This window comes from Beta vulgaris, chromosome 8 (assembly GCF_026745355.1).
Source record: "Beta vulgaris subsp. vulgaris cultivar EL10 chromosome 8, EL10.2, whole genome shotgun sequence".
NCBI classification, from domain to species: domain Eukaryota; kingdom Viridiplantae; phylum Streptophyta; class Magnoliopsida; order Caryophyllales; family Amaranthaceae; genus Beta; species Beta vulgaris.
In genome coordinates this window covers 11051918-11075380 of record NC_079209.1, presented here as the reverse complement: position 1 = coordinate 11075380, position 23463 = coordinate 11051918, and the positions used below count along the sequence as shown (strand labels likewise).

General features: G+C 41.6%; 3 protein-coding genes and 1 long non-coding RNA gene across 4 annotated transcripts; all 4 read left to right on the top strand.

Annotated features, from left to right (window-relative positions):
- The first annotated feature begins 3755 nt into the window (after positions 1-3755).
- Positions 3756-4984, top strand: LOC130589830 (uncharacterized). The gene is made up of 3 exons (XM_057391425.1): positions 3756-4062; positions 4258-4409; positions 4454-4984. Exons 1-3 carry the CDS (start codon positions 3756-3758, stop codon positions 4982-4984), a joined length of 990 nt encoding a protein of 329 aa, XP_057247408.1.
- Positions 4985-7503: 2519 nt separating this feature from the next.
- Positions 7504-10943, top strand: LOC125492501 (uncharacterized). The gene is made up of 3 exons (XR_007269100.2): positions 7504-9290; positions 10035-10111; positions 10781-10943. It is a non-coding gene; the product is annotated as an uncharacterized LOC125492501 (long non-coding RNA).
- Positions 10944-11830: 887 nt separating this feature from the next.
- Positions 11831-14143, top strand: LOC104882890 (probable disease resistance protein At4g27220). Its single transcript, XM_048635645.1, has one exon. It carries the CDS (start codon positions 11831-11833, stop codon positions 14141-14143), a length of 2313 nt encoding a protein of 770 aa, XP_048491602.1.
- A 1793-nt stretch (positions 14144-15936) lies between these two features.
- Positions 15937-16962, top strand: LOC130589829 (uncharacterized). The gene has a single exon (XM_057391424.1). It carries the CDS (start codon positions 15937-15939, stop codon positions 16960-16962), a length of 1026 nt encoding a protein of 341 aa, XP_057247407.1.
- Positions 16963-23463: the final 6501 nt, after the last annotated feature.

The following is a 23463-nucleotide window of genomic DNA, read 5'->3' as shown; positions in this document are numbered from 1 at the left end:
CCTAGTGTCTACCATTTTAAAGGCATTGAAATTACTAACAAGAAACTTCTTACTAGAAGCATCTTCGGCCATGTATTTACTTTCTAGTTCATTCCAAAGACTTTTAGCGGATTCAACAAATTGATAAATATCAAACAAAGCATCGGACATACCGTTAAGAATGTGGCCACGACATATATAGTCATCATTCTCCCATTTGTTTCTCCTTCGAATTTCTTCAACAGTTTCATCATCTACTTCCTCGGGTTTGGGAGTGCTCAAAACATACGCCACATTTAACGAAGTAAGAAGAAAATGCATCTTCTTTTGCCATATTCTAAATCCAACACCTTCGAATTTGTCAAGTTTGTGAAAATTTGCAGACATTTCACGAATTGTAGTCATCTTGAAGAGAATATTACTTTTGGATTGTTAGAATTAACTACGAAATGAACAAGAGTCACAAGATGAACAATAATGAACAATCTTCTAGGTGTGGATCTGTAATATCCCCAAGTTTTAATATTATTTAATTAATAACTAATCGTAATTAATCAACTAAAAACGATCCAAATTTAGTAATTAAAAATTTGGAAGTCAACTTCTAAGTTATTTTGTTTGGTAATTTTGGGTTAATGAAGCTCATAAATTAAGTTACTAAATCTAGCATCAATCTTGTAAATAATGTAGGACTTAAGGTTAAAAATTCTGATGGACCCAATGCCCAAATCCTTTGAGGCCCAAACAAAACAAAAAGGCCTAGCTTTTCTTTTCTTCTCCAAAAATCAGAAAACACAAGGGAGCAATAACTCCATCTTCTTCCTCCTCCATACGTGGAAGGACAAGAATGGAGATTTCTCAACAAGTCAGAAACTATCTCAGATCAGTAAATTTAATTCAGCTTCCACTCTCTCAACCACCCTTAAACCACTGGTTTTTCTCAAAACTACTGAATTTAGCCACTTGTTTCTTGAATGGTTTTGGTAATTTAAAATTCTGAAATTCATCTACTGAGATGGGGATTCCTCTATAAATAGGGAAGAATGGTTGAATTTCTGAATCACAAAATCAACAAAAATACAAAAAAATACAACAATGGGAAGAATTTGAAAACAAAAAAATAATTCAATCTTTTCCCTCCTCTGTTTCAGCCACCACCACAACCACCTCACAGCCACCCCGTCCCAATTTCCGACCACCTTTGGCGAGCCCACACCCAGCCGCACCTACCCGCACCCAGTCGCGCCCAGCACCACCGTCGCCCTCCTCTCTCGCGCACCCTTCGACCCCCCCCTGCACTCTCGCCCATTCTCTCTCCTCCTTTCTTTGCCATTATTCGCTGCTGCTGCTGCTCATATTTACCGCCGCCGCCGAAGCTTCGAGGAAGCCGCCGACCGTTCGCGCTGCGCCACACCACCGCGAGCTGCTGTTCGATTTCGCCGGAGCTCCGAGCTCCCTTGCCTGTCGAACTGTCGCTCGTCCCTGCTCCAAGAGAGCAGAGGTACTTCACCCTCTCTCCTTTTATTCTTCTATCTAAAATTCTGGGTTTAAAATATTTTAAGGAAAGCCTAATACTTCTACTCATTAATCTAAGTGGGCCTAGAATCTGATTTACCTTAACTAAACCAACTTGATTCATTGGTTGCTTGTTTATTTATTGGACTTAAGTGGACTGTTTTGTGGGCTTAATTAAATCACTTGTTTAAATCAAACCTTTGAATAATTATGTTAATATTTATGTTAGGGGTTAATTAAAAATGTTATCTTAAACTAATTACCTTCTAGTTCTTATAATCTGAATTCTTTATTGAATATTAGGAACACTTAAAAATGAGTTTGTATTTAGTTCATTAGTGGTTATTAGAGTAATAATAACAAATCATGAGAAATTAGGCAAGGAATGTTGTAGTAGGTATTTTCCTTATACAGTTACTCATAATCTTAATTTGTAACTCCTTTATATGAATATGCAACTATTAATTTATAAGCTTAAAATATAGTAATCGACTAAAGGATTAATGATACTTTTAAATTGATTTCTAAATAATATCTATGGAACTAAGTATAAAGATTTTTGGATAAGCTAGTATAACTTCAACGTATTACGTAACCGCAAATAAGTTAGACTTATATAACTTACTAAATAATAAAACTAAGAATCATACTTAAGAGCACTTATACAATATGTTCTATTAATTCTAACTTACAAAATACTCGTTTTGAAACTTAAAAGAACTCGTTCCTCGGAGCTCAGTAAGGACGATATAAGGACATAAGAAGAGGATTATTATTATTATCTGCAATCAAGGTAACAACTACTGCTGGACCGCCAATTCTTTGAAATGCGTTTTTTTATATGCTTAGATGATGATTTATGAACATGTGTTTTTGAGTTGCGGGATATTAATGTTTTGATTAGTATCCTGAGATTTATGATTGAAAGATACTGAGTTACAGAAGCATACTGATCACTGAAATGACATTGTTTATAAATATTAATGAAGTTACTGAGTTACTGAAATACACTGATCACTGTTAAAGTAAAAGAATGTAACATGATAAAGTAAAGTGAAAGAACTGGTTGGTTGTACCTACTGACTGACTGAAGGTCGTGCACGTACCTACTGTTTACTGGGGACTGGCCCGATACTGTTTACTGGGGACTGGCCACTACTGTTTACTGGTGTAGGGAATGCCCGGGGCCAAGGCCCTTGCACAGTGGTGCATACACATACTGGGAGACGTCCCAGCACTGACTGACGTACATCAACCAGAGTAAAAACTGATGAAATGGAATCATGGACTATTAAAGTGAATTGAATGAATTTTGTTTTCGTAAATGTTTGAATTATTCTTTCCCCCTGTTTTGTAAATAAAATGAGTTGAAATGAGTTTACGTTGCTAGGGTAGTTTGTTACTGAGCCTCGGCTCATAACGTTTTGTATTTATGTTTTAGGTACTGCTGGGGACGATGGTACTGCGTAGTGGCAAGGATTACCACCTTATTAAATCATCTAGTATTAGTGCTACTAACTTGTAAGGTTAACTTAACTAGAATGTAAGACCATATGCTTTGATATGAGTTATCGTTGTTATGTCAAGTAAACGTTAACGTTGTCTACTTTATTATAATATAAGATGCTAAGTTATCACTATTATATCTCTTAATGTTTAAATATGTTATGATTGTAGCCTTGCACCTTCCTAACCGAAGGTGCGGCAGTAATGCCTCGACTAAATAGGTATTCCGCTGCTAATTAGATTATCTTAAATAGTGAATTAGTAGTCGGGGCGTTACAGAGTGGTATCAGAGCAAACGGTTCTGAACCATAACGTTTAACCCCATGGTTTTACGTTAAAAAATATATTTAAGTTATAAAGAGGATTTAAAGGTACATTGATTAAACTATAGATAAAATAAGGAATTATGGTTAATAAAAATTGAATTAAGTAAATTGAAAACTAAAGAAATATTTATAAGAGTGTGAGCGTAGGATACGGGAAATGGGAATATTTTACGATTATATTACAACGTAACCGTAATTTGACATGCAGAATGTCGACCGTTGACGTCAACAACGATGTTACAAAGGTGCTGAAAATGTGCACGGGAGGATGTGCATATAGAGGATGACCAGGATGATGATTATGAACCTTTAGATAGGAATGCGGAAGAGAATGGAAAGATTGGAAAATATGAGCACTATGTTAGCTGAGTTAATCCAAGAATCCCGAGGAAGGTAGTTGTAATGAAATGAGAGCGCTGCGAAAGATCGATGTCAAGAAGTTCTCATCATCTTAATCCACCTTCATATGATGGTAAGCCTGATCCAGTGGCGTTTGAAGATTGGATTAATCGCATTGACCAGCTGTTTGAAACCTTGCAATGCCCTGAGAAATGGAGGGTAGACTTTGCTGTATTTTATCTCACGGGCCAAGCAAGTTTATGGTGGAAGATTGTTAAGGAAAAGAAAAATGAACCTGGGTTTGGATGGAGCAAACTTCAGGATTTGATGCGAGATAAATTTTATCCTCCTTCACTTAGGAAGCAGAAAGAAGATGAATTCCTTCACTTACAGCAAGGTACAATGAGTGTTTTGGAATATGCTAATAAGTTCATGGAGCTTTCAAGGTTCGCACTGAGCTGGTAACTAGTGAGCAGTCAAGGATGAACCGTTTGAGCGAGGTCTTCAGCTCAAATATCAGGATAGGTTGGCATCTCAAAGGTTCACTTCATACCAGGATATGGTTGATGTTGCTGTTAATGTGGAAACGTAGTATTGCTTCGAGAATCTCAGAATAGTAACTTTAAAAGGAGGAATGATGGGAGAAATGATAATCAAGGAGGGGCAAAAAGGTCTAATCAAGGGAGCCAAAATTTCAGGAGAAATAGTGGTCAACTGATTATAGGGGTCAAGGTTATCATGGAGGTAACCGAGTTAGAGTAACTTCAGGGCACCTGTGAACAACTCAGGAGTGTGCCAAGTGTGGAAGAAGGAATCATTCAGAGAGTGAATGTCGTGTTGGCTCAAATGCTTGCTATAGATGTGGGAGTCGTGATCATTATGTCAGGGATTGTCCTAAGCCACCGGGAGCAAATAATAGCATTGGAGGAACGTCTTCAGCTGGTACTAATCGCAACCGAAACAACAACACCGCTGGAGCATATCGTAACCCACCCCGACAAGCACCGACAGGAAGAATCTATGTCATGAGGCAAGATGAGGCTGAGAATGATGACACTATTATTAACGGTACCTTCTCTATCCATTCTTTGCCTGTCCATGTTTTATTTGATTCTGGAGCTTCACATTCTTTCATTTCCCCATTGTTTGCCAAAAACCTGAACTTGCAACCATCATGTGACTTTTCCTCTCTAAGTGTTGCCCTACCTACTGGAGAAACTGTGAGATGTAGAGTCATGTATAGAAATTGTCCAATTGTGTTGGGGAAAGTTGAGTTTCTAGTTGACCTTGTAGAATTTGAGTTATCTGATTTGATGTGATTTTGGGGAGGAATTGGTTGACTAAATATGAGGCTGACATCAATTGTGTTAAGCAAATGTGACCCTTAAAGCACCTGATGGGCGTAGAATTTCATACCAAAAATTTGTGACAAAACCTCAAATCCAAATTGTTTATGGGTTGAGAGCTCAAAAGATGCCTGAGTTTGACTATTTTGGGTACCTTTGTAGTGTCATAGATTTAAATTCCCCTAAACCTTCCATAACTGATATACCTGTGGTTTGTGAATACCCAAATGTGTTTCCCGATGAGATACCTGGTATGCCTCCACGAAGAGAATTAGATTTTAGCATCGAGATAATCCCAGGATCAGCCCCCATTTCCAAGGCACCCTATAGGATGGCCCCAACCGAGTTACAAGAATTGAAGAAACAATTAGATGAGTTACTTGAAAAAGGATATATTCGACCGAGTGTGTCACCTTGGGGAGCCCCAGTTTTATTTGTAAGAAAAAGGATGGAAGTTTAGGTTATGCATTGATTATCGGGAATTAAACAAGATCACCATTAAAAATAAGTACCCATTACCCCGCATAGATGATTTGTTCGATCAACTTCGAGGTGCAAAAGTCTTTTCGAAAATAGATTTGAGGTCTGGTTACCATCAACTTCGTATCAAGCCTGAGGATATTCCAAAAACTGCCTTTAGAACCCGATATGGTCATTATGAGTTTGTTGTTATGCCTTTTGGGTTAACCAATGCACCATCTGTATTTATGGATTTAATGAACCGTGTCTTCAAGCCATACCTAGACAAGTTTGTGGTTGTTTTCATTGATGAATTGGTATACTCTAAGAACATAGAGGAACATAAGGAGCATTTGAGGAAAGTAATGGAGATGTTAGTGGAAAATCAATTATATGCTAAGCTGTCAAAGTGTGAATTCTGGCTCAAGGAGATATCATTTTTGGGTCATATTATCTCTGAAAAAGGTGTGTCTGTGGATCCCGAGAAAATAAAAGCAATAGTGGAGTGGCCTAGACCAACTAATGTTCCTGAAGTTCGGAGTTTATGGGATTAGCTGGCTATTACAGAAGATTTGTGCAAGATTTCTCTAGAATTGCCTTACCCATAACCAAACTTGTGAGGAAGAATGTCAAATATAAGTGGACTGAGGAGTGTGAGACTGCCTTCCAAGAACTTAAAAGAAGACTCACCACTGCCCCTGTTCTTACCCTTCCATCTGGAACCGAGGGATTTGTTATCTATAGTGATGCCTCCAAACACGGGTTAGGTTGTGTCTTAATGCAAAATGGAAAAGTGATAGCCTATGCCTCTCGCCAACTCAAAACACATGAACAAAATTATCCCACACATGACCTTGAACTTGCTGCTGTTGTCTTTGCCCTCAAAATTTGGAGACATTATTTGTATGGAGCCTCGTGTCAAATTTTCACTGATCACAAAAGCCTGAAATATATCTTCACCCAAAAAGAGCTCAACATGAGGCAACGTAGGTGGCTAGAACTCCTGAAGGACTATGATCTTGATATCCAATACCATCCTGGAAAAGCCAATGTAGTTGCTGATGCCCTGAGTCGTAAATCTCACCTGAAAACAATCCTGTCTATTCCGCGAGCCATTCATGATGATTTGGTGAGGATGGAGGTAGAACTCATTCAGAAGGAAAAGGGTGTTTGTTTGAATGCAATGGAGGTAAGGCCGTGCTTAATGGATGAGATAAAGGGAGCTCAGGAAAAGGATTCACAACTGGAACGAATAAAGGTGGATGTGAAGAATGGGAAGTCACCTGGTTTTGTAATCCAAGAAGATGGAACTTTGAGGTTTCAAGGAAGATTATGTGTTCCAAATGATGAAAATTTGAAGAAAAGAATCTTGACTGAGTCCCACAATGCACCATATTCAATTCACCCTGGAGGAAATAAGTTGTACAAGGATTTAAGGCAGGTGTACTGGTGGAGCAATATGAAACAGGAAGTAGCAGACTTTGTGGCTAAATGCTTAACATGCCAGAGGATTAAATAGAACACCAGAGGCCAGCTGGTTTGTTGCAGCTTGGATGTGCCAGAGTGGAAATGGGATTCCATATCGATGGATTTCATCTTGGGTTTGCCTATGTCAACCAAGGGAATGAATTCCATTTGGGTTATTGTGGATCGGTTGACAAAGTCGGCACATTTCCTAGCAGTAAAGAGTAACTGGAGTTTGGATCGATTGGCTGAATTATATATGAACACGATAGTACGCTTACATGGAGTGCCTAGCTCAATTGTTTCTGATCGTGATTCAAGATTTCAGGCAAAATTCTGGAAGGAGTTACAGAAAGCTCTGGAACAAGGCTTAACTTTAGTACTGCTTTTCATCCGACAACAGACGGACAGACAGAAAGGACAAATCAGATTGTGGAAGATATGCTTAGAGCTTGTGTTTGGATTTTCAAGGAACTTGGGAGAAATTCTTACCTATGGTGAGTTTTCGTACAATAACAGTTATCAAGCCACATTGGTGGCTCCCTATGAGCACTTTATGGAAGGAAATGTCGCACGCCTTTGTGCTGGAGCGATATTGATGAAGCACGTGTCATAGGTCCAGAGTTGATTCAGGAAACCACAGATAAGATCCGATTGATTCAATCAAGAATGAAAGCAGCTCAAAGTAGACAAAAGAGTTATGCAGATCAACGGAGAAGACCATTGGAGTTTATGGTTGGCGATCATGTATTCTTGAAAATATCACCCACGAAAGGAGTCATGAGATTTGGCCAATCAGGGAAGCTAAGTCCAAGGTATATTGGACCATATGAGATCTTAGAACGAGTTAATGAGGTAGCGTATCGGTTAGCATTATCGACTGACCTGGATAAGGTCCATAATGTATTCCATGTGTCGATGTTGCGCAAATATGTCCCAGATCCAAGCCACATAATTAGACACGAACCTTTACAACTACGAAATGACTTGACCTATGAGGAGAAACCAATTGAAATACTTGACCGGAGAGAAAAGCAACTAAGAAGTAAGGTGATCCAAATGGTGAAAGTTCTATGGGCTAACCACTTGACCTCTGAGGCTACTTGGGAAGTAGAGGAACAAATGAGAACGAAATACCCCCACCTTTTCTTGTAGGATGATATGATCATTATGAAATGAATGCTTTACGATTCTGCATGATCTGAATGTTTATTTGATGAAATGATTTATGACATTGCTTATTACGCATTATCATATGGATTGAATTTTTATATGAATGTTTCTTATTAATGATCTAGGTTCTAACTGAGCTCCAGTTTCGAGGACGAAACTTTTTCTAAGAGGGGAAGGATGTAATATCCCCAAGTTTTAATATTATTTAATTAATAACTAATCGTAATTAATCAACTAAAAACGATCCAAATTTAGTAATTAAAAATTTGGAAGTCAACTTCTAAGTTATTTTGTTTGGTAATTTTGGGTTAATGAAGCTCATAAATTAAGTTACTAAATCTAGCATCAATCTTGTAAATAATGTAGGACTTAAGGTTAAAAATTCTGATGGACCCAATGCCCAAATCCTTTGAGGCCCAAACAAAACAAAAAGGCCTAGCTTTTCTTTTCTTCTCCAAAAATCAGAAAACACAAGGGAGCAATAACTCCATCTTCTTCCTCCTCCATACGTGGAAGGACAAGAATGGAGATTTCTCAACAAGTCAGAAACTATCTCAGATCAGTAAATTTAATTCAGCTTCCACTCTCTCAACCACCCTTAAACCACTTTTTTCTCAAAACTACTGAATTTAGCCACTTGTTTCTTGAATGGTTTTGGTAATTTAAAATTCTGAAATTCATCTACTGAGATGGGGATTCCTCTATAAATAGGGAAGAATGGTTGAATTTCTGAATCACAAAATCAACAACAAAATACAGAAAAGAAATACAATCAATGGGAAGAATTTGAAAACAAAAAAAATAATTCAATCTTTTCCCTCCTCTGTTTTCGGCCACCACCACAACCACCTTACAGCCACCCCCGTCCCAATTTCCGACCACCTTTGGCGAGCCCACACCCAGCCGCACCTACCCGCACCCAGTCGCGCCCAGCACCACCGTCGCCCTCCTCTCTCGCGCACCCTTCGACCCCCCCTGCACTCTCGCCCATTCTCTCTCCTCCTTTCTTTGCCATTATTCGCTGCTGCTGCTGCTCATATTTACCGCCGCCGCCGAAGCTTCGAGGAAGCCGCCGACCGTTCGCGCTGCGCCACACCACCGCGAGCTGCTGTTCGATTTCGCCGGAGCTCCGAGCTCCCTTGCCTGTCGAACTGTCGCTCGTCCCTGCTCCAAGAGAGCAGAGGTACTTCACCCTCTCTCCTTTTATTCTTCTATCTAAAATTCTGGGTTAAAATATTTTAAGGAAAGCCTAATACTTCTACTCATTAATCTAAGTGGGCCTAGAATCTGATTTACCTTAACTAAACCAACTTGATTCATTGGTTGCTTGTTTATTTATTGGACTTAAGTGGACTGTTTTGTGGGCTTAATTAAATCACTTGTTTAAATCAAACCTTTGAATAATTATGTTAATATTTATGTTAGGGGTTAATTAAAAATGTTATCTTAAACTAATTACCTTCTAGTTCTTATAATCTGAATTCTTTATTGAATATTAGGAACACTTAAAAAAAAATGAGTTTGTATTTAGTTCATTAGTGGTTATTAGAGTAATAATAACAAATCATGAGAAATTAGGCAAGGAATGTTGTAGTAGGTATTTTCCTTATACAGTTACTCATAATCTTAATTTGTAACTCCTTTATATGAATATGCAACTATTAATTTATAAGCTTAAAATATAGTAATACGACTAAAGGATTAATGATACTTTTAAATTGATTTCTAAATAATATCTATGGAACTAAGTATAAAGATTTTTGGATAAGCTAGTATAACTTCAACGTATTACGTAACCGCGAAATAAGTTAGATTATATAACTTACATAAATAATATGGTAAACTAAGAATCACACTTAAAGAGCACTAATACCAATATGTTCTATTAATTTCTAACTTACAAAATACTCGTTTTGAAACTTAAAAGAACTCGTTCCTCGGAGCTCAGTAAGGACGATATCAAGGACATAAGAAGAGGACTATTATTATTATTCTGCAATCAAGGTAACAACTACTGCTGGTACCCGCAATTCCTTTGAAATGCGTCTTTTTTTTAATATGTTACAGAGATGATGATTTATGAAACATGTGTTTTTGAGTTGCGGGATTATTACATGTTTTGATTATGTATCCTGAGATTTATATGATTGAAAGATACTGAGTTACAGAAGCATACTGATCACTGAAATGACATTGTTTATAAAATATTAATTGAAGTTACTGAGTTACTGAAATACACTGATCACTGTTAAAGTAAAAAGGAATGTAACATGATAAAGTAAAGTGAAAGAACTGGTTGGTTGTACCTACTGACTGACTGAAGGTCGTGCACGTACCGTACCGTTTACTGGGGCACTGGCCCGATACTGTTTACTGGGGCACTGGCCCACTACTGTTTACTGGTGTAGGGCAATGCGGGGCCAAGGCCCTTGCACAGTGGTGCATACACATACTGGGAGACGTCCCAGCACTGACTGACGTACATCAACCAGAGTAAAAACTGATGAAATGGAATCATGGACTATTAAAGTGAATTGAATGAATTTTGTTTTCGTAAATGTTTGAATTATTCTTTCCCCCTTTTTGTAAATAAAATGAGTTGAAATGAGTTTACGTTGCTAGGGTAGCTTGTTACTGAGCCTCGGCTCATAACGTTTTGTATTTATGTTTTAGGTACTGCTGGGGACGATGGTACTGCGTAGTGGCAAGGATTACCACCTTATTAAATCATCTAGTATTAGTGCTACTAACTTGTAAGGTTAACTTAACTAGAATGTAAGACCATATGCTTTGATATGAGTTATCGTTGTTATGTCAAGTAAACGTTAACGTTGTCTACTTTATTATAATATAGATGTCTAAGTTATCACTATTATATCTTTAATGTTTAAGTATTTTTATGATTGTAGCCTTGCACCTTCCTAACCGAAGGTGCGGCAGTAATGCCTCGACTAAATAGGTATTCCGCTGCTAATTAGATTATCTTAAATAGTGAATTAGTAGTCGGGGCGTTACAGGATCACTTTCCCAAAAGTAATATTCCGACCCTATTCGTAAAGCACGGGTATCACGGAATTCACCTTCGAGATACAAAGAAGAAAAACAATAGTGGTCACGCTTACTATGAACACTATCAAATTGAAAATGAATTTGTGAGTATATGTGAAGATGAAGAACTTGTTAAATTTCCTTTCAAGTTTGTATGTAATAGAGAGAATTATTTTTCTCATCATCTTTCATCATATGAGAGGGCTCATATTTATATCAATGCTACACTATTTCAGAAAACTGAATCGCCACATTTGACAAACCGTCAAAACCGTGAAATCACGCATAGAGCAGCGGAAAAACAGAAGGATATCGCGAGTCGCGATAATCATCGCGAGTCGCGACGAAGCCCAGTCGCGAGGTGCGACCACCCTCGCGAGTCGCGAGAAGCTTCTGCCCTGCTTCGTCCTTTCCAGCACTGTCGCGAGGTGCGACGTAGGTTGCGAGTCGCGACCAGCCACTGTCTTCCTTGTGTTTGTGCGATAAACTACAGCACTACAATGCTTGAGTACTAAGCTTGCGAGGCTTCACACAAACATTGCTCTTCTTCATTCTATATAGCATTGAACAAACATATATCATTTGAGTAATAACACCATTACCAATTACTCAAACAATATATCATGAAAATAACTAACTTCATACTCTAAATTTCCAACAGTCGGAAAGACAGTTATGGCATCGGCAATCCATAAGCGAGCATTGGAAGAGATGGAAGAACTCGACAATGTTATTTGGGTAAGCATTAAGCATGGATCAGAAATCAAGGACATCCAAGAAGAAATTGCAAGACAATTATGTGCAGATATCTCAGGCTCAACAGATGACAGCAGCAGAGCTTTTAAATTGCATGCTGCTCTTACCAGCAAGAAGTTTTTCCTTGTTCTGGATAATATACCATTTTGGCATGATTTCGAGCTTAGTAGGATTGGAATCCCGGAGTCTGGTAACGATTGGAAGCTGATAGTTACTTCGACAAGTTATACTGCCTGCAGTAAACTGAAAGACAGATTTGGAAACAACAGCACAATTTGCGAAATAAAACCTCTCTCTGAGGATGAGGGTTGGAAATTATTTTCACATCTTACAGGTCCTAAACTTGAGAGTATAAAGAATAAAATCTACAAGGACATTGAATTAGCAGTAAAGAATGTCGATGGCCTTCCTTCAGCTATAAAAATGTTAGCGAAAGCCTTGAGAGAAATACCTGACAACAATCCTACAAGAATAAGTGATGCTTGGAATAGAGAACTGCTTGCACTGAGTAGCTCAGGGTCCTTGCTTGGTAACAAAAGCAAAGACTTTTTTTATGGTTTCAAAGATATATTGAATGACTTAGGAGAGGTTGCGGTATCATGTTTCCTTTACTGTCTATTATTTCCAAAGGATTATTACATCCTAAAGGAAAAGGAGCTGATAGAGTATTGGATGTGGGATGGGCTTCTAGGTGAAGTTTCATCCTTGGAAGAAACCATGGGTGTTGGAAAGGAAGTACTGGATAACCTCCGCGATGCTCACCTTCTTGAGATCATTCCTAACAAGATAGGTGGTAGAGATGAAGTATCAGTCAAAATGCTTAATGTACTTCGACTAGTAGCAATGGATGCTCTGAAATCGCGTCATGGATTTTTTTTCATCAACTGTGGAAAATCACTCAAAGAGATTCCAGCAGCGAAGGATTGGCCTGCAGATACAAAGAGAGCCTCATTTATTCAGAATGAGGTGCATGCTTTGCAGTTTGGTCCTGATTGCAAGAATCTGTCTACTTTGCTACTGCAACACAATCCTCTAAACTCCAAATCCCATAAAAGGTTCTTTTCAAACTTAGTTAATCTTCGAACCCTCGATTTGTCCCATACAAGGATCTCATCCTTACCAAATTCACTCTCTGCCTTGAAAAGTCTGCATGCACTTCTGCTTCATAACTGTCAGCACTTGACTTCTCTCCCATCCTTGTCAGATCTTCAAAATCTACTCGTTCTTGACCTCTCAAGGACATCACTACAAGAGTTACCTAGAGGGCTAAACAACTTGACAAACTTGAGACGTTTAGATCTTTCACAGATGACTAAGTTACAGGTTTTCCGAGCTGAAGAAGTTGGAAAATTAACACAAATAGAAGAACTGTTGTTGATACCTAATAGTGAAGCGAATCTTACTTGGAGATCGAATCACATTTCTCCAGTTTGGAAGGGTCCTTGCATAGAGGAGCTTGTGAACTTGAGAAGGCTGGTTGTTCTTCAGCTTAACTTCACAGACGCAGCAGCCTTTGAAAAATTCTTGAAGACTGCAGAATTCGAGAAAGATGCTCTCCAGCGGCCACAAGGTGCAGGACACAGTTTTAAATTTTGTGTTGGTGATTCCCACTATAATGGTGATCATGTCGGGGACAACAGCTTATCGATTTTTAACCATCACAAAGTTACTCTCCCTGAGGAAACCGCTGAGCTGCACTGGATAAGTTGTGCTCAGAAACTACCATCATTGCAGATTGATGGTTGCTTCAAGTACTTGATCATTCTGGATATCTCCAAGTTTGACGAACTTGAGTATGTGCTCACATGGGAGATGCTTATGAACCTTGAAAAACTAAAGGAGATACATGTCCAACAATGTCGCAGAACTGTGTCTATAATAAAGCCAGATTCCAAAGCCAGACATGCTGAAGTTATTTTTCCAGAATTAACAACATTAGTGCTCCATGACTTGCCAAATCTGCGTAGCATATGTGATTGTCAAGTGTTAAATGTCCCTTCTTTGCAACGGGTTGATGTCTTGAGTTGTGGAATCTTGAAGCTTCCGAAGACCCTCAAGGGAGGAAATGATAGGCTAATCATCAAAGGAGATAATGATTGGCTTGAAAATGTTGAAAGAAGTCCGCCAAATTTCAATTCTACCTTCATATATGAAGAAACATCACAGACCAGAGAGCTTTTCTGTACAGCTGCATCCACAAGTAAGTATACTGGTATGCAATGTTCTATCTAATTTTCTTAAAATTACAATTAAGGTTTTTTTTATACACTACTTATTTACTTGCAGGTCCAAGATTGGAGGTAATAACAGAAGGACCTAGTGAGAACAACCTCTCTACCCAGCAATTGTCACAGGGTAAGGTCATATATATATAAGAGTTATGATCTTAGGATTCATTCTTATTACCTGAAATAAAGTGATGTAGTATGAATTTATTAAAATATATCATGATCTAGCCTGTATTCTGATTCGATTGAACTTAGCCCATCATCGTATGCTAATTTTAAAAGATTAAAAAGCTATAATGTGAAATCTTGTAGATTTTATTTTAAAAGATTAAAAAGCTATAATGTGAAATCTTGTAGATTTGAGTATATTTCAGATATTCAATTTTCATATATTTCACTAATACAAAATCTTATACATTTTGTAATAAGTAAACTGACAAAGAAGTTTTGGTCTCGTCTGATTTAAAATTTTCTTGTTTCATATGTTGTGTGTCAATTTTAATAAGTAATAAGCACCTGAAATAAGGTGAAAAGAACACAACCTTAGTCAGATGTGGATGACCTGACACCTGAATATCATGATTCTTGAACAGAAGATATACCTTTCGCAGCAAATTCACCAGAAGGCAGTTACTGGAAGAAAATTATGCTCATGATTAAGATGGCATGGCCTTTATCACAGTCAGCAAGCAACCCCAACAACAGTAACAACGCTGAATCTGAGGATCCTATGACCTTCTTAGATGCCGGAGTTGGTAGAAATTTATTCCAACTATTTCTTATATTTGGTGTCAAGATAAGCCAAGTTTTGGCACTCATCAAATGTTTTGCTTGAATGCAGGGCTATCGAGAAGAGGACTTTTAGATAACCAGCAGCTCTTTCTCTGACTGACGCATCGTCTATTATTGGTGATAACAGCACATTAGTAACAGGTGAATTGGTGATCATGTATTAGGCTTCCGGAAAGAACGTACTGGATGCACTTGCTCATGTGCAGCCTGCAACCAGGACATATTCTCCATAAAGTTTAATGATTGCTTCGGGGACTTGACTTATATGTTTACACTAGAGATGCTTGGTAGCCTCAACACAGCCTCAAGAAGATGAAAAATCATGGAAAAAGCTTGTCAAATACTCAAATTGGACTTCGATGTATGTTCAGTTGCATAAGGTTTAGGCTTTATTTTCATTCGTTATTGAAAAATTAGTTGGGCTCAGGGCCAACTACGGCTACCAAAGTTCAATTCACAACTACTATTGTATGGGTGTAACCCAAATTTGCTAGCGGACATTGCGTATTGGCCGAGAGCAAACCAAGGTGACGTGGGCTCACAAAGGGGGGACCACTCCAAATTCATCATCTTTTGTCTTCATGCTGAGACCGCCGTCACGGCCATAGAAAACGACAAAGTAAAGGGAATCTTCCCTCTGACAAGATCAATCACAACAGTACAAGTGTCACAAGATTACACGCCCTGTCAGGTGAATAGTACGCCTATAAATAGCCATCCAGTACTATTCCTGCAGGTACATTCTCTCATACTAAAAATAGCCTATCTCTCTCTCTAAGCTCTCTCTCTCTCTCTCTAGAATCCTCTTGAGTAATTAGCTGACTTGAGCGTCGGAGGGGGTTTCCTCGAAACACCCCTGAGGGTAGCTCACGTTTGTCATTGTTGCAGATCCCTCACGGACATCCATCTCCTGTCGGACAACTCTCAAAGAGTCCGGCACCGTTTTCGATACCGAAACAACTGGCGCTAGAAGGAGGGGACCTCACCCTTTCTAAGGTATCAGTCATGGAAGACACAAACAACGCTACCCATGGTCAGCCTGAGTTTGAGCAAGGCCAGAATTCCTCGCAGCCAGTCATCACTGGTGCGTTGGGAAACCCACAATTCCACTACCGGACACCGGGGAGCGAGGATCAAACCCCAAACACCAACGTACCATTCAACTTGGCACAGCTAAGTCAATTCTCTCCTGAGCAATTGCAAACGGTCGCATCATTTATCCAGATGCTGACAGGTAATCCTCAACAAAATGCTCCTCCCCAACCCTCTGGCGGTACTCGTAAGCGACCACCGGCTCTGGCTGGTAGGAACGCGGACGGGACCCCGCTCCGAAAAATGCAGTCCTTAGGAAGAGAGGGACGGGAAATGGAGAAGAAAATAGACCGATCTGATTATGAGGAGGAAATTCTGGAAACTGAAGAGGTGTACTATTCTGAAGAGGAAACGCAGGGTCACTCCCGCCGTGAGTACAGTACCGTCGGTGCTAGTAACTATTCGGCTGGGGGTCACCTCTTGATCAAGCCTAAGCTTTCCCCCTTCACTCCGGAAATATTGAATCATCCTATGACGCGAATCAAAATGCCGTCCTCTAAGTATGATGGCACATCAGACCCCGACGATCACGTCGCGGCTTACGAAGGACACATGTTCCTCTACACTCAAGTTGATGCCATATGGTGTAAAGTCTTTCCCTCAACCTTGACTGGGATAGCTCAGACATGGTTCAAAAGTCTCAAGCCAGGTAGCGTCTCTAGCTTTTCTCTGCTGTCATCCATGTTCAGTACACACTTTGTAAGCAATAGGCGTCGTGAGCGCACCACTGGGGAATTGCTGTCAGTCAAACAAGGAGAAAATGAGAGTCTGAGAGACTACATTGGCCGCTTTAACGTTGAGGCAGTTTCCATACCTCGACTGCAGCAAGACGTGGCCGTCTTGGCCTTAATGACTGGGCTCAAGGAGGGATCACCCTTCCGGAATTATCTGGGCCGGAAGTCTACACAACCCTGGTCCCGTCCTTGGCAAGGCCAATGACTATATAAGAGGGAGGAATTTGATAAAGCTGTAGGCAACAGGGAGGCGGAAAGAAAGATGACAAGAAGAAGGATAAGGCCCGCGAGGGGATCGGGCCGTGAGGAAAGAAAGCAGGAGTCAATATGGTCAAGGGGGAAATGACCGTGAAGGGAGAATGAAAGGTATGACCGCGATCGCAGAGATCGTGAAAAGATGGCCGGAAGGAGGTGAACGCAAGGAGAGGTTCGATGCATATACTCAACTCACCACTTCTAGAAGCCAAATTTTTCTGATGAATAAGGACAGCGATAAATGGCAGCGTCCGAGACAGATGTTCCATAAAAATCGTGACAAAAGTAAATGGTGTGATTTCCATGGGGATCACGGCCATATAACTGAGGATTGCCGGCACTTAAAAGATAACCTGGAGGATCTGATAAGAAGAGGGTATTTCAGTCAGTACAAGGCCCAGACAAAAGAGGGTGATCTTGTAAAGCCCGTGACTCGAAATGTTCAATCCCGGATCAGCGAGATCCACGTTATCAGTGGGGGACCTATCCATGGAGGAAGTGTTAACGGCGCAAGGCAGTTTGAAGAGTTCCGACATCAAGTCAATTTCAACGCCAGCTTGCCCTGGAAGAGTCCGCCGGCGATGCCGGCCATGTCATTCACCCTGGAGGATGCGAAGCATGTGGTGTACCCTCATGATGATCCGCTGGTGGTAACACTAAAAGTCTCAAACTGTCTGGTACATAGAATTTTGGTGGATGGGGAAGCTCCGCTAATATTCTGTACTTATCAACATTCGAAAAGCTCATGCTGAGCCGTGAGTACTTGAAGCCGGTTCGATATCCCGTCATTGGATTCACAGGGGCATCAGTGGTGCCAGAAGGGTTAATCTCACTCCCAGTACGTATTGGGGAGGATGAGTCAGCCAGAGACGTCATGACTGAGTTTCTGGTAGTGGAGTTCCGGGAGCATACAATGCAATCATTGGCGCCCATTCATTCATGACGTCCAAGGTGTCGTCTCAACTTACCACCTGACCATGTTGTATGTTTCCAATGAGGATCACATCAAGATTGAAGGGCAATCAGGAGATGGCAAGATCATGCTACTTAACAACACTAAAGCAACCAGCCAGAAGGTTTCCGGTAGAAAATCCAGATCCTCCCTCAAGAAAACAAAGGAGGGCTATGAGAAGAACTCAGGTAGAGAAGAATGACAGTAATGAAGAAGAGGAAGTACTCACTATCCAGAAGAGTAAGGAGGTGCCGCTAGAAGAGTTGGAGTCCCGGCCAGAGGATGAGCCGAGGCCACAACCTGATGGAGAAACTAAACAAGAAGTTTGGCAGATGATCCTGCTCGGTCGGTCGCGGTCGGGATGGACATGGACCCAGAGGTCCGGGTAAACCTGGTAACTCTCCTAAGAGAAAATGCTGACATATTTGCTTTCTCAGCGGACGAGATGCCGGGAATAGACCCGGCCGTGATGGTCCATCGTTTAAACGTCGACAGCGCAGTCCGACCGGTAAAGCAGAAGAAGAGAGCCTTCTCGGCTGACAAGAATAAGGCCATCAAAGAGGAAGTAGAAAAGCTGATAGCGGCCGATTTTATCGAGCCTTGTGACTACCCTGAATGGCTGGCAAATGTAGTCATGGTGAAGAAGGCCAACGGCCAATGGCGTATGTGCGTGGATTTCACAAACTTGAATAGGGCATGCCCTAAGGACTGCTATCCTCTGCCAAGAATAGATCAGCTAGTGGATTCTACTAGCGGACACGCACTACTGAGTTTCATGGATGCCTTCTCAGGGTACCATCAAATAAGCTTGTTAAAGGAGGACCGCAAGAAAACGGCATTCATCACAGATGGAGGTGTTTACAATTATAAGGCAATGCCTTTCGGCTTGAGAAACGCTGGGGCAACCTACCAGAAATTAGTGGACAAGGTGTTTGTGGCTCAGAAAGGGCGTAATATAGAAGTGTATGTGGACGACTCTATTGTCAAAAGTAAAACGGACCGAGAGCATCTGACGGATCTGGAAGAAACATTCAAAACATTGAGAAAATACAGCATGAAATTGAACCCAAAGAAGTGCGTCTTTGGCGTGAGAGCAGGAAAATTTCTTGGATTTATGGTGAGCAAAAGAGGCATTGATGCGAACCCGGACAAGGTTCAGGCAATTTTGAGCCTTCCGGAGCCCAAAGGTGTCAAGGACATCCAGAGATTAACAGGCAGGATGGCCGCTTTAACGAGATTCATATCGAAGTCGGCTGATAAGGCCCTTCCGTTTTTCGCGTTGCTAAGGGGGAATAAAAAGTTCGAATGGGGAGAAGAGCAGAGCAAAGCTTTCTCGGCCGTCAAGGAACACCTTGCAAAGCTGCCAACAATAACAAGGCCAGAGGCAGGAGACACACTGCAGTTATACATCTCGGCCTCCCCCAAAACGGTAGCGGCAGTACTGATAACAGAAAGGGAAAAACAGCAACATCCAATATACTTTGTCAGCCATATCCTTAACGGCCCGGAGAGCCGGTATCAGCAGATAGAAAAAATGGCATTGGCGGTTATTGTAGCGGCTCGGAAATTAAGACCCTATTTTGACTGTCATCCAATACAGGTGCTAACAAATCAGCCGTTGGAGAAAGCTCTGCAAAGGATGGACACCTCTGGGCGCTTATTGAAATGGGCCATTGAACTGTCGGAGTATGATATTCAGTATAAGCCGCGAACGGCCATAAAAGCACAAGCACTGGCGGATTTTATGACTGAGGCTTACGAGGAGGCAGAGATGAAAGAAAAAGAGTCATGGCTGCTGGAGGTGGACGGTTCTTCGGCTGCGAGCGGGGTTGGGGCCGGTATTGTGATAACCAGCCCAGAAGGAAACACCTTCGAATACGCCATCAAATTCGCTTTCCCAGCCTCAAACAATGAATCAGAATATGAAGCAGCCATTGCTGGCTTGAGGATGTGCATTGCAGCAGGAGCTAAAAGCGTCCTCTTGAAAACAGATTCACAGTTGGTTAGCAGTCAGCTTAAAGGAGAATTTGAGGTCCGAGAGCCCAACATGGTTAAGTATGTGGAGAAAGCCAAAGAAATAATAGCACAGCTGGAGCAGTTTGAGGTAGAGGCGATTCCCAGGGCTGAGAACATGAAGGCGGACTCCCTATCTAAATTAGCTAGCTCAGACTCATTCCAGGTAGAAGGGATGGTCACGGTTGACATCCTCAAGGAAAAAAGCATTGCCAGAAAGTGGCCGTGTATACAGCATTGACCAACAAGGGGAATGGTTTACAGAGCTAGTGAATACAAGCAAACAGGAATGCTCCCGGCAGATCCCATCGCCGCAAAAATTGCAGAAGCAAGCAAGTTGGTACGTGATATACCAGAATGAGTTGTACAAAAAATCATTTAGCCTGCCACTGTTAAAATGCGCAAATCTGCTGAGGCCTGAAGATAATGGAAGAAATTCACGAGGGTGTCTGTGGAAACCACATTGGAGGTAAAGCACTGGCTCTAAAGGCACTTAGGGCTGGATTCTACTGGCCCAGCATGTTGGCTGATGCGCAAGGCTATGTGAAAAGATGTGATAAGTGCCAGAAGTTTGCACCGGTGATAAATAGGCCCGCTAATGACTTGCAGCCCATTTTATGTCCGATACCATTCGCACAGTGGGGAATGGATATCTTGGGACCGTTCACTGCTGCGACGGGAGGAAGGCGTTTCTTGATTGTGGGTATAGATTACTTCACAAAGTGGATCGAAGCGGAGCCGACAGCAAAGATAAAGGCCAACCAAGTAAAAAAGTTCATCTGGCAGAACATCATGACTAGGTTTGGCATCCCGGCCGCGATCGTATTCGACCACGGAGTCCAATTCGACTGTAGACCCATTCAGGCTTATCTCTCGGACTTCCGCGTAAAGTTTGCATATTCCGCAGTGTGTCATCCCCAGAGTAACGGCCAGGCAGAAGCCGCTAACAAGCAAATTCTGAACGCCTTGAAAAAAGAAGCTCGATGAGTTTAAAGGAAAATGGGCCGAGATGGTACCGGCTATTCTGTGGGCAAATAGGACAACCGAGAAAGAAGCGACGGGAGAAAGCCCTTTCAAGCTAGCATTTGGCGCAGAAGCAGTGCTGCCAGTAGAAGTAGGCTTGCCCACCTACCGGATAAAACATCAAGCCCTGGAAAGGAATGATCAGGCACTGAGGGAGGACCTGGATTTCTTGCCAAGATAAGGTTAAAAGCGAACTGAGATCAGCTGTGTACAAGGACCGAATCCGTAAAGCCTACAACAAGAAGGTCTTGGAGAGACCGTTAGCTGAAGGCGAGCTGTTCTGCGAAGGACAGCCGCCACTGGAAAAGCTCACACAGAGGGTAAATTAACTGCCAATTGGGAAGGCCCATATATCATAGCTCGAAAGATAGGTCCGGGATCCTTCATTCTCAAGGAATGGATGGGAAAGATGAAGAACTGCTGGAATGCTGACGTCCTTAAGAAATACTATGTATAGTCCGAAAGAAATGTAATGGGCCAAGAGCCTTTGATGGCATTATACATAAATAAAACTCTGTTAGCATTCCGACATATTCTGTTTATGTTTGTCCATCATTATCCATATTTTCGCTAAGTAAAGTGAAATGATTGTTACAAATGTTAACAGCCATATAACAGGCTAAGTAATCATGCCAGCCATATAACAGGCTAAATAATCATGCCAGCCATATAACAGGCTAAGTAATCATGCCAGCCATATAATAGGCTAGGTAAGGTTAGTAGCCATATGACAGGCTAAGTACATGTATCAGCCACATGACAGGCTAAGTAAACATTAGCGGCCAATATACAGGCAAAATAAACGCTAAATGGCCATATAACAGGCAACATAAACATTAGCGGCCATATAACAGGCAAAATAAACGCTAAATGGCCATATAACAGGCAACATAAACATTAGCGGCCACATAACAGGCAAAATAAACGCTAAATGGCCATATAACAGGCAACATAAACATTAGCGGCCATATAACAGGCAACATAAACATTAGCGGCCAAATGACAGGCCAAACAATTGTTGCAAAACAGAAAAATTAAACAGAAATATTGCTAACATAGAGCAACGGGCACAAAAGCTTCGGATTAAATAAAAGAAGAATGTGTATCAAAGGAAAATCATAAATTACTGGCTTGGCGGCCAACTACAAACAAAATTAGTCAGCCACTCAAAACAAGGCATTTATGGATCCAGTAACAAAAGTCAAAATATAGTTTACATGCCATTCAAAGGCTGACAATCTAAACTATTACAAACTATTGGACGCTATTGAGGAGGTTGAAGATGACCGCCAAAGTCTTCATGAAGGAGGCGCATCATCTTCAGCAGTAGGCAAAATGTTGGCAATAACCTCCTCGGAGCAGATATAGGGCTCATCCGCTTAAGGGGCCTGTGAAGCCCTCGCCAAAGGCGACTTCCATCTGCTCCCAATCAAAGCTTGGATGGGAGTGGCAGACACACCTCTTAGCGGCCACCCAACCCCCATCATATCGCTCGCCGAGAAGACCAACGAACTCCTCAGACCTCTTGAAGTCCGCCACAGCAACTTGATGAGCTTCAGCAGCAGCTTTCTTCACAGCAGTCTCCTTCTCATCCTTGGACGCTTTGAGAGCGACTTCCAAGTTGGAGTTCTTCAGCTGCAGGTCCTCAAGCTCCTTGGCTTTCAAGCGCAGCTCCTCCAGCTCCTTGTCAGCCTCAGCCTTAGCCTTCTTCTCAGATTCCAGGCTGGCCTCCAATTGAGAGATCTGAGCAAAAAGGCCAACCTTGTCGGCCTCCAAACCTTGGATGGTTCTGCCAGCGCTCTCAGCCAGGCGCTGGTACTCCAAATATTGAGCAATAAGCTCAACAGCAGAATTCCCGGCCTAAAAGCATAGCACAAAAAGTTAAAAAAAAAAAAAAAAAAGAAGCCAGACAAAGCCAAAAAGAAAAATACATGTACTTACCACGACAAGGTCGTGAGCTAATTGAGCAGCAGGCGCCACCAACTTATCGGCCGGACGGTCAAAGGGCAGTTGGAGTCCTTTCAGAAGGCGGTACCCCAACGTACCACCATTGGCCGGGATGTCCGCGAAAATGGACTCATCCTCTCTCACGTCCAGATTTGGCCTAAAAAGTTGGCCAGCAGTGGAAGGCGGATGGAACAGAGCAGCTTTCACGGCCGCACAAAGAGGGATGATACTAGTTTCAATCCACTCTTGGGCCCGACAGTAGATTCCCGGACCTAAGTCCGAGAGAAAGCTTGGCCGGCTCAGAAGCTCGTACACCTTCTGGCGGGTGGAGGAGCTAGATCCGACGGCGGTCCCGGGGCTGCGTAGGAGAGATGAGGGAGATAACTGAACCTCGGGCACCCGCCCCCGGGCAGGAGAAGTAGGCAGCCCCTGGTCCTCGACCACAGTCACGTCTGCGGAGTTAACTTCCACAGACTGACGTTTGTTAGGAACTTCAGCCTCAGGGTCCCGGGGCCG

Bases quoted from the DNA above. Each gene is read 5' to 3' on its own strand.
- LOC104882890 (XM_048635645.1), top strand. From the start codon at position 11,831: ATGGCATCGGCAATCCATAAGCGAGCATTGGAAGAGATGGAAGAACTC.
- LOC130589829 (XM_057391424.1), top strand. From the start codon at position 15,937: ATGGAAGACACAAACAACGCTACCCATGGTCAGCCTGAGTTTGAGCAA.
- LOC130589830 (XM_057391425.1), top strand. From the start codon at position 3,756: ATGTCAAGAAGTTCTCATCATCTTAATCCACCTTCATATGATGGTAAG. The intron at 4,063-4,257 runs GTACAATGAGTG...GTGGAAACGTAG, and splicing joins ATTCCTTCACTTACAGCAAG to TATTGCTTCGAGAATCTCAG. The intron at 4,410-4,453 runs GTAACCGAGTTA...TGAACAACTCAG, and splicing joins GGGTCAAGGTTATCATGGAG to GAGTGTGCCAAGTGTGGAAG.